This window comes from Pollachius pollachius (genome assembly GCF_949987615.1).
Source record: "Pollachius pollachius genome assembly, chromosome: 7".
Taxonomy (NCBI): Eukaryota; Metazoa; Chordata; class Actinopteri; order Gadiformes; family Gadidae; genus Pollachius; species Pollachius pollachius.
Genome location: NC_136940.1, coordinates 10,894,577 through 10,905,660, shown reverse-complemented (window position 1 = coordinate 10,905,660; position 11,084 = coordinate 10,894,577). Strand labels below are relative to the sequence as shown.

Here is an 11,084-nt window from a genome sequence, read left to right as displayed (position 1 = left end):
TCTCTTCCTCTTCCTCCTCTCTTTCACTCCTCCCGCCTCCCTCACTCCCTCCCTCCCTTCCTCCTTCCCACCCTCTCCCTCTCCCCCAACTCCCCTATATATATATACATACATATATATAGATATATTTACTTGGATCTCCGCACCCCCAGGCAGGGCAGACGGCATTGATGCTGGCAGTGAGCCACGGGCGTGTTGCCATGGTGAAGCTGTTGCTGGGCTGCGGCGCGGACGTCAACAGCCAGGACCGGGACGGCTCAACCGCCCTCATGTGTGCCTGCGAGCACGGACACGTGCACATCGCACGCCTGCTGCTGGAGACCGGCCGCTGTGACACCTCCCTGGTGGACAAGGTGCGCCACAGGCACACACGCAAACACACACATTAATCACACAAACACAGAAACACACATACATACACCTCACAGAGAGTCACATACACACACGCTCTCACACACAGAGATAGTCACACATTCAAACACTCATATACACACAGATATTCAAACAAACACACACACATGCACACACCCACACACACACATACGCATGCAATACACACACACATACACACACAAATATTAACATACACGCACACATTCACACCCTCACACACGCACACACAGACACACTCTCTCACATACGCAAATAGATATTCATCCTCACAAATAAATAAGTAGCCTCATCTCATGCTCTGCACGTCTTTGCTTCCAGCCTGTTTTTTTTCCAAAGGAGAGAGGGAAAAAATCAGATATTTCTGCATCTATTTAGGAAATTGCAGAGTCAATAGCGGTGCGCTAATGGTTGCATCCCTGTCCAGGTGTTCGATTCTTTCTTTCTGATGTTCAGAGCAATTAAAATCACATCAATATATTACAGGGTGTAGTATGATTATCTCTTATTTTTGTTCAAACCCTTCTTTAACACTGCTCATTATTAATGAATTTGCTTTACTTGTTAATTCCTAGTCGGTGAGAGTATTAGTTAAGGGTGCTCTCTGGACAGTCAACACGACACTGCCACCATCTGTAGAGAAGGAGAAATTGCAGGGCTTGATCAGTCCTGTTTTCGAAACACTGGTTCCGGCTCTCTTCCCCCACCACCACAACTTAAACACAAAGCACAAGCTCAAGCACAGTAAGGTGTGTTTGCTTGACATGTTGTTGCTCATATCCTAGAGCCAACCATGTACTTCTTCCTTACTGCCTCCTTCTTCTTAGTCCAGTTGTTCTCCCTCCGATGTCACCTCTACTCTAGCCCATCTAGCTTTGCCCTTTACATCTGCTCTACATGTAGGCATCCATGCACAATATACCCTAACCCTTACCTGCTTATCCATGATCAGTATCTTAAACAAGATGCCCTAACCCTTACCTGCTCATCCATGATCAGTATCTTAAACAAGATGCCCTAACCCTTACCTGCTTATCCATGATCAGTATCTTAAACAAGATGCCCTAACCCTTACCTGCTCATCCATGATAAGTATCTTAAACAAGATGCCCTAACCCTTACCTGCTCATCCATGATAAGTATCTTAAACAAGATGCCCTAACCCATACCTGCTTATCCATGATCAGTATCTTAAACAAGATGCCCTAACCCTTACCTGCTTATTCATGATCAGTATCTTAAACAAGATGCCCTAACCCTTACCTGCTCATCCGTGATCAGTATCTTAAACAAGATGCCCTAACCTTTACCTGCTCATCCATGATCAGTATCTTAAACAAGATGCCCTAACCCTTACCTGCTCATCCATGATCAGTATCTTAAACAAGATGCCCTAACCCTTACCTGCTCATCCATGATCAGTATCTTAAACAAGATGCCCTAACCCTTACCTGCTTATCCATGATCAGTATCTTAAACAAGATGCCCTAACCCTTACCTGCTTATCCATGATAAGTATCTTAAACAAGATGCCCTAACCCATACCTGCTCATCCATGATAAGTATCTTAAACAAGATGCCCTAACCCTTACCTGCTCATCCATGACAAGTTTCTTAAACAAAATGCCCTAACCCCTCCCTGCTTATTTATGATAGTATCTTAAAAAGATGCCCTAACCCTTACCTGCTCATCCATGACAAGTTTCTTAAACAAGATGCCCTAACCCCTCTCTGCTTATTCACGATCAGTATCTTAACAAGATGCATAACCCCTCCCTGCTCATTCATGATCAGAACATAAAAAAAGTCTTTCTAAAACATAGCCTCAAGTTACCTTGTATAAAATAGTTGCCAGATGTGGTCAACTTGAAACTGAACCATGAAGGTTGTTCTCAAACCTTTGGTGTGTCCACTGAATACATCCCAAAATTAATTTAAAGGTTCAGTAGACGCAACTGATGCTTGGTGTTTATTCATTACTGTGCTACTCCCTGAACGGGAAGATGTTCATCCATCCCCAGTAGGGACAAGAACCAGGAAACCCCACTCTTTTGTCTTAACCTCATTCTTTTTTATCCAAAGGATAATCAGCCTGATTTTAGCCTGATTTTCGTCTTTTATAATCAGGCTAAATATGCTAACAACCGCAGACCGGTGTGAACAGGATAATGAGTCACAACTCTCAAGACTATATCTGTTCTATGTTTTTGCACCAGCCAAAGTATCTGTGCGCCTGGTTCTCACACACTCACAAACACATACACACACACACACACACACACACACACACACACGCACACACACACACACACACACACACACACACACACACACACACACACACACACACATGCATATAGACATACACATACACATACAAATACACATACACACACACGCACACGCACACACATACACCGCCTGTTTTTTCCCCTTGAGACTCGGTGCAATATTATTACACTTAATGAGGTGGAAAAGCTTTCTCGAATAATTTGTAGTTATACGTATACGGCAGGCTGTCTCTGAGGCACCTTATACATTTTTATATGTTTAATGTGTTAACCATGTATAATGGTCACTGATGTAGCATCTTCTGTCAATAAAATCTACATTCACATGAATTTCTTGGTATATACATTAACATTGCTACTACTCATATTGGATATATATATTCATCTATTCATTTGTCGTTTCTCTTTTTTTACTGTACATAGAATGTATTTGATGTATATGTTAGGTTTATTCCCCATCTGGGATCAGTAAAACACCATCTTGTCTTAGCTCTGCCCGTCTACCTGTTTGTGCGCAGGACGGTCAAACGGCCATGACGGTGGCTACCGCTGCTCCTCACCAGGACGTGGTGGAACTCCTGAAGACTCACGCAGAGACAGGAATCCTCAACAGCACCTCCTCCTCCTCCTACTCTTCTAGCAGCGCCCCAGCACGTCCACTTAGCTAGGCTAACCTCCCCCCCTTCTCAAGCTCCCTCTCCATATCTCTCTCCCCCAATTAGAACCTAGGGGGAAAATACCCTCTCTCTCTCGCACCCTCTCTCTCACTCTCTCTTTCACTCTCTCACTCTCTCCCTGTCTCTCTTTCACTTTCGCTCTCTCTACATCCTTCTCTTTCTCTCCCTCTCTCTCTCTCTCTCTTTCTATATATATATACATATATATATATATATATATATATATATATATATATATATATATATATATATATATATATATAGTCCTCTCTATGTCTTTCTATGTCTCTCTCTATGTCTCTCGGGGGGTACAGTTGATGGGTGTTGAGGAGGTAATGGATTGATACCACAAAGCTAGCCTCTTGTTTCGTTTTTTTTACTACCAAAACATCTTTGGGACGTGTGATTGCCCCACCAGGCGGGTCTCCCCTCTGTGGCGCTTCACCAATAATCTCCCTGCCCAGGAATACAAAAAAAAGAGTATGGGACACGTACACTGACCTCCACCGAGTTGCTCTTCAAGTACATACAGGCACTCGTGTAGCAAAATCTGTACCCTCTGGGAACCCACCAGGCGCCACAGCCCCGTATGGAGTGCGTCCTCTTAGATCATACGCCGCCACATATCTCTGTCTGCCACTGGAGGCACCGTCCCTCCGTCCCTCGACCGCGTGGAGGCAGCCGTTCCGCGGACGGACGGCTAACGGGGGGAGGTGCTAGTTTGCCGGGATCTGAAATCGTTGCCTTAGTGACCAGCGTGATTGACGGGACTCAAAATTGAAAAGAAGAGGAGGGTAATGACGATGTGGGATGGATTTTCCTCCACAGCACAGCAAGGCTGACTTGCTTTATCATGGAAGAATGATGTTAAGCACATGATGTACCTTCCAAAATAATTATACAGAAGAGAAGAAACAACTCAATCGATATAATATATATGACAGTATTTCTTTTTTAATCTTTTTTAATCTCACTAAACTCATTCGTATATTCTATTTGGACATAAGCCATTATTGAAATCATAGATAATATATACAGAATGGTGTACAAATCATTAACACATTATGCTTTTCTATTGCACTTACTTTAACCTTGTTTGTCTCGTAAAAGATCTCCGGATAGTCATCCATCTTGAAATCCCTCAAGATGTCAATCACAGGTTTCCTATTTGACTTATTTTCTTTATTACAACCCTCCCTAAAGTCTACGTTGAACACACATGTTGTAGTTGCGACGGTGTTTATATATGAGAATAACTCGTGTGAAACGGTGCTGCATGCTGGTCTCTATCCCGGCGGCCTGGCAACAGACAATATCACAGAGCTAGCTTGTTATAGTGCGTGTGTGGAACGAAAATAGAGTCTATAATTATACTGTCTGTGTCTGTTGCCATATTTAGTATCTCATTCCTGTATCTCCCTCTGTGTGTGTGTGTGTGCGTGCGTGCGTGCGTGTGTGTGTGTGTGCGTGCGTGTGTGTGTGTGTCCTGTTTAAACTGATCCTCTTCAAATCCAATTGCACATGTGGCTGTCATATAATGCACAATGAATGTTGCCTGGCTGTTCTACATTCCAACAGAAGACTGAGAGTGAGAGTTACGACCGTGCCTGCTGGCATACTTAAATAGCCATGTTGACCAGAGCTAGGACTGGTCAACATGGCTATTGATCAATCGATTCTTTTTTTCTATTACCATCCAAAGAATCTCAGAATGCTATGAATTACAAACATATAAGAGCATGCAGAAGCACAAACTAAATATGGAATGTATTATTTTTTAACCCTATATTACTTTGATTTAACAAGTCCACATTTAGTCTTAAAGAATACTTAAAGAATAATTGATTTAATTATAAAAAATATCATCTGATTAAAGATGGGAATTGTATCTCTGCATCTCCACGCCTTGGTGATTAAATAAAAGCAATATTATCGGAATGGTATGTAATCAGACACCAAAGGGGACAGATTGGCTGCATCTCTGATCTCAGACCAATCGCCACACAGTAGACATGTTACAGAAGTAGATATGTTTCTATTGTGTCACCTCTGTGCTTATGCTAGGGGATTATAGATATAGATATATTGACCTGAAGTTCTGAACACATTACTATTTGCTGACTTGCAATAAAGCAGAGCTTGTCCTGTCGACTTTTTGTTGAACATCTTATATTTTCATATCTTCTATAGACGGGGACAAATAGAACAACCACATTGAACACTAAGCAAGTGGAGAGCTAGATCCGATGTGTTTGGAAGTCTTGTTAAAAGATGAACTCATCAAATGTGGAATTTTTTGTTGTAGCTTTGTTTCCGCTGTAAATTCAGCCAAATAACAAAGTGTATATACAGTATTGTGAAAATGATATACCCGATGTCGTCTGAGAGTTTAGTCTTTATTCCAAATACTATATTTTTTACTATATATATATATATATACATATATATGCATGGAAGAAGTATTCCAATGGTTGTGTGGAAGTGCATTTGAACAGCTGCAAGCAAGAGGTTAGCTAATAGGCTATCCGAGCTTGGTCACTGCTAATGAGTCGTTAATGTTTACTTTCCATTTGATAAAGTCTGGGACTGTTTTCGTGCTCTTGAATCTCTTCCTTCACAGGTGCCACACTTTCACAACACACGCTTTTGACCTAATAGGTGTTTTATTTATATATATATATATATATATATATATTTATACATACATACATATATATAGTTATATATCTTTATATATGTATATATGTATATGTATATATATAAACATATAAAGATATATTCATATATTTATGTATATATACCAATATATACATACTGTATGTTATATATATGTATATATATAGAAATATATATATGTGTAAATGTATGTATGTGTACATGTATATATATGTATATATACAGTATGTATATGTGTATATATATGTTCTGGAAAACATGAAGCAGTCCAACCCACTCAAGAGTTTATGTTTGGATATTAGAGTCTATAAATGGGAACCAAATGAAAAGTCTAATATGTATGTAATAATCCTTGTACAATGGGAAAATATGTTAAACCACAGAATAACTTCTAAATAAAATATATACGACGATTTACATCCTTGAAAAAACATGCTTGTCTCAGTCTTCTTTGATTAGTAAATGCAGCGTAACAAAAAGAGATACAAAATATGGAGGGAATTGAAAATGAAGAACAGAGAGTGAGGTGGAAAAAAAAATAATAAGAGTGAGAATAAGGATGGATAATGAGAACATAGAAAAAAAGAGAGGGAACGGAGGGAAGAGAGGAAAATGATATAAATGGAGCCAACAAGAAAATCTGATATATGAAAAAGGGAAAAGAGAAAATAGATGAAACTATGACCCTTCCAAAATGCCATCACTACATTATGTTTATTTTAGCTTAGGGTTTGATTTGAGTGTTAGGTATTAGGGTTTGGTTTTGAGTTTGGGATATAGGGTTCAGGGTTAGGTTTCGAGGTTTCATGTCATTCTAATGACATGGTCCACTTCCAAGGACGTGGCTCACAGTGCCAGGAGGTGGACTACGATACCAGGACAGGCTCCTGGAGCCTACAAGATCCCAATTTCCTCCAAAATCCTCCCATTTTGTATTTAGTTTAACTACTTGACATACATATGGAGGCATATTTGGTAAGACTTGTAAGGGAGAATCCAGAGTTGAACTAGGGACCTGCAGTCCAATGCTCCAACACCCCCCCCCCCCTTTAGTCATGTTTAAATGTCAAAACCCTGCCCTGGAAGCAGAAAATAGTTTCCAAAAACGATAAGACTAAAAATGGGGTCATGGGTTAAAATACGTTTTGAACCTCTGGTGTCCCTCCTGGGGCTGTGGGTTCCATCCTGGGGCTGTTGGGCCCGTCCTGAGAACAGGGACGATGGTAAGCATGACGACCACCGTCTTACATTATTTTCAAAAACTGGACAGCGTGTCGTGGCATGTTCCTTAAATTAGGTCAGCACGGCGTAATTAATAATAAAGTATCTAACATCGCCCTCTGTTCACACCAGAACCAGGAAGTATGTAGGTCAATTCCTGCTGGTTTTCATCTCCCAGCTTGAGAGGGCTGATTATACAAGATAGCAAGCGACAGAGCATGAAGGTACTTTTATTTATTTAATAACAAGGCTCCGCTCTCTGGTGTTCAGTGGGAGTTGATCTTGCCATGCACACGGAACCGGTACAGACAGGTATAGTCTGGATGGCCCCAGTTGGTCCGGACCAACAGCTTGACAAACTTAAACACACCTTTGTCTCCGCCCTGATTGGTGAAAATTGAATTTAAGGCAGTGTTAATATGTGCTTAAAAGAAGAAGTGGATAATGAATGAGGAAGTGATCAACCAATTAGTCGAAGACTATAATTGACTGCTCTGAGATGGACTCACATGAAGTGTGAACGTCTGGCTGGGCTTGCCCTCCCCATCATACATAAAGTTCCCCAGAAGGGTTCCCTCTGTGTTCTGCTCACAATCTGCCATTCCCTGAGGGAGAGAGAGCGCGAGATAGTGAGAGAGCGAGCAAGTGAGAGAGAGAGAGAGAGAGAGAGAGAGAGAGAGAGAGAGAGAGAGAGAGAGAGAGAGATACAAAGAGAGGATTTACAAAATGTATGTTTCTATTAAATATAGCCATCTAACAACATAAAGGCTATGGACTTCATAGACTTACATAGACTAGAATGTTTTTGGGAGCGCTATCGATCCGGCCTGTAGGGGTTTTGTGCAATGCGATATGGTCGAGGGTGACGTGGCTGATGTTGATTGGGTGGGACAGGGAGATGACCATGTGTCCCGTGCCTCCAGCAAAGGCCCAACACTGTCCAGGAAGAAGCTCTGGCTGGCCCTGGTCAGAGAGAGAGAGAGAGAGAGAGAGAGAGAGAGACGGAGAGAGAGAGAGAGAGAGAGAGAGAGAGAGAGAGAGAGAGAGAGAGAGAGAGAGAGATGGCGAGAGAGTCACCCTTGGGTATAGGCAGATAAGAAACTGAGATAATTACTCTCTAAAAATGTGAACCGTGTGTGTGTGTGTTTGTGTGTATGTGTGTGTTTATGTGTGTTAGGATGTGAATAATAAAGAAAGAATTATAAACCTGGATAACTGTGCGGGGGCTTCTTCGACTGAAACATGAAGTCAAAGACCACAAAATGGATGATTTGGGCAGGTAGCTCGGAGAACACAGGTGTCTCAACACGCGACCACCTACAAACACACACACACACACACACACACATCATGCTCTTAGGGGCATGATCTGATGAACCAATGAGGCTTATAGCGATGCCACTGAGGGACAAACCTAACCTTGAGATTCCAAAGCAAAGTCGGCCATCTCATCAGCCACTGGATGATCAAAGCGCTGCCCAAACTGTCACACAGGAAAACAAAACACATTGACAGTTTGATCCACTGGCTTGGCTTTAGAAACAAAAGTTCCAAATACAATGATAAAACCATCCCCATTGAATTCCCTACTGCTCTTTAGGATTGTTGATTGGAGTTGATGCCTTACAGAAGTATACTACTTAAGGACCAGAAGCTTGTCTTAGCTTTCAAAGAACCATGTGTCTCTCTGCTATCCTAATGCCATGCTCCCCACACACATACACGTGCACGCGCACACACACACACACACACACACACACACATACACACACACACACACACACACACACACACACACACACACACACACACACACACACACACACACACACACACACACAGTTCATTCCTGTACCTTCTCCTGAAACCACTGGTCCAGAATGTCCTGGAGCTCTGTTGTGATGCTGCCCTGAGTGGGGGTCTTGTTAAAACCCCCAATCCAGGTGTTCAGATCCACTTTCATCTGCAAGATGAAGGTTATGTTCAAATCTCATGTAGTCTCACAAAGCTCAAATCTGGGTGAACAAGGCGTTTCATCGTAATTTTGCTTTTGAAGTATTTGGTTCTGCAAACAGCCAAACCAAACCTCGGCCAGCGCTAGTAAAGTTTTCCCAGTACAAAGACAAGCTAGAACACCTTGTCAAGACGCGTACATTCTTAGAAAAAGTGTTCAAATTAAGTGTTAGACCGGTCTTCGTAGAAATAAAAGTATAAAACCGCTATCAGAAAGCTTCATCCACCCGCGCTAATGAGTTTCTCTTCAGTAGAACATCTCTTTAACAAAAAAGGAAATGAGGCGTAACTCCGCCCCTCTAAATTTTTCGTTTCCCTGGCCCGGGTTATGTGCCGTCTCCCAACAGAAGCTCCGCTCTAATACTCTAAGTACTGGATCCCAGGTTCAATCTGATATTCAGACTCCTGTGTGCCTGTGTGTGTACATGAGTGGGACTTTTCTCCTCACCTTGTTCAGGGAGCGTCCCTGATCGGCCAGTCGGGCCCACAGCTGCTGGTTGAGGGACTGGCTGGCTCTCCCCAGCTGGACTACTCCCTGTTCCAGGTAGAGCTGCTTCCTCTGGAGGATTCCAAGGGAGCTTGAAACGTTACAAAAAGTATCATAAAAAAATATCATAAATACGGTGTTCCCTCTGAACCAAAGGGGGGATATTTCAAGCTTGTCTATAACACTGTGGATGCTTTAGGTAAAAATGCTACTCGCTTGTCAGTTTCCGATTCAATGTGTAACATTTTGGTTTGGAATCTGTTTTCCATCTGAAAAAAAAAGAAACAACCAAATCATGTTTTTTAATAAACTATACTGAATGATGGCAGATAATATCATGTTATCATGTTCTTCTCACCGTGGAGACTACACTCTGCTGTTGGATCTCAAAGTCTTGCTGTAAATACAAAATAGGTTTGTTTGTGATTGTACTTCAAAAAGGCAACCACTGCACATCTCGAAAACAATGTATTATTGACCACCCTCTCCTCAGCACTAACATAAATCTGCCTCTTACCAAAATCTGGGTCATGAATTCCTCAGCCTCAGTGTTAAATCCCTTTGTAAAACACAAGTGTAATCATTAGAAACAAGCGCTTATGAAATGATCCAAATATTAAAAGTGAAAGCAATAAGTCAAATTCCCTTTCATACAAAGCTACACTAAGTGGTAGAGGTTAGAAGCGAGTATAACCATCTTTTTTTTATTAGAGAATTGAAAACCTTGATGTTTCACACACTGAACGAGTCGAAAGGTATTATACATGTTTGCACAGTGAATAAGTGCAATGCTTTGCTTTCTTTTAACCTGCTGTAGAGGACTGTCGTACCTCTGAAGCAGATTCGCTGTGGCTCTGGGACGTAATCATGAGCCGAAGTCCTTATGGAGATTGAAACAGTAGAACACACTCAATGATGAATCTCTTGTTCTTGTAAGACACTTTAATGTATTATTAAAATGGTAATTCAAATACAAACTAACATAACACATTAAATAGAGAGAGGAAGAAAGCTACCTATAGGTGCAAGGATATTTTATATAAAGAAAATAAGGTTATTTCCTTTGTGATATTACTGATGGTATACATTTTTCAATGACACTCAACACACATTCTGTGATAGAAAACATCTTGCCTGACGAGACACACCTTGCCTGGCAGGACGACAAAGCTATCCTCTTTCTATCTATATATTTTTGTACTCCCTGTTTCACTTGCAGGTAGGAACTAGTGAAGAAATCACGTCCAGAAGGATGCCTGCTCTGAATAGTTACTCACCAAAGATCAGCAGCAAAATTAGGGTCATCTGCCAGTAGAAAAGAGTCCTGTT

At 41.5% G+C, this 11,084-nt stretch overlaps 1 protein-coding gene across 1 annotated transcript in view; it reads left to right on the top strand.

Moving 5' to 3' along the window:
* The window catches only part of kank4 (KN motif and ankyrin repeat domains 4), a gene marked incomplete at its 5' end in the record, with an annotated part of 24,770 nt that extends 21,275 nt beyond the window's left edge, over positions 1–3,495 (top strand). Inside the window, 2 exons of the mRNA XM_079739337.1 lie at positions 153–353; positions 3,200–3,495. Coding sequence (XP_079595463.1) covers positions 153–353; positions 3,200–3,349 — 351 coding nt within the window. The 3' untranslated portion in view covers positions 3,350–3,495. The remainder of the gene's footprint in view (positions 1–152; positions 354–3,199) is intronic.
* Between the last annotated feature and the right edge of the window lie 7,589 nt (positions 3,496–11,084).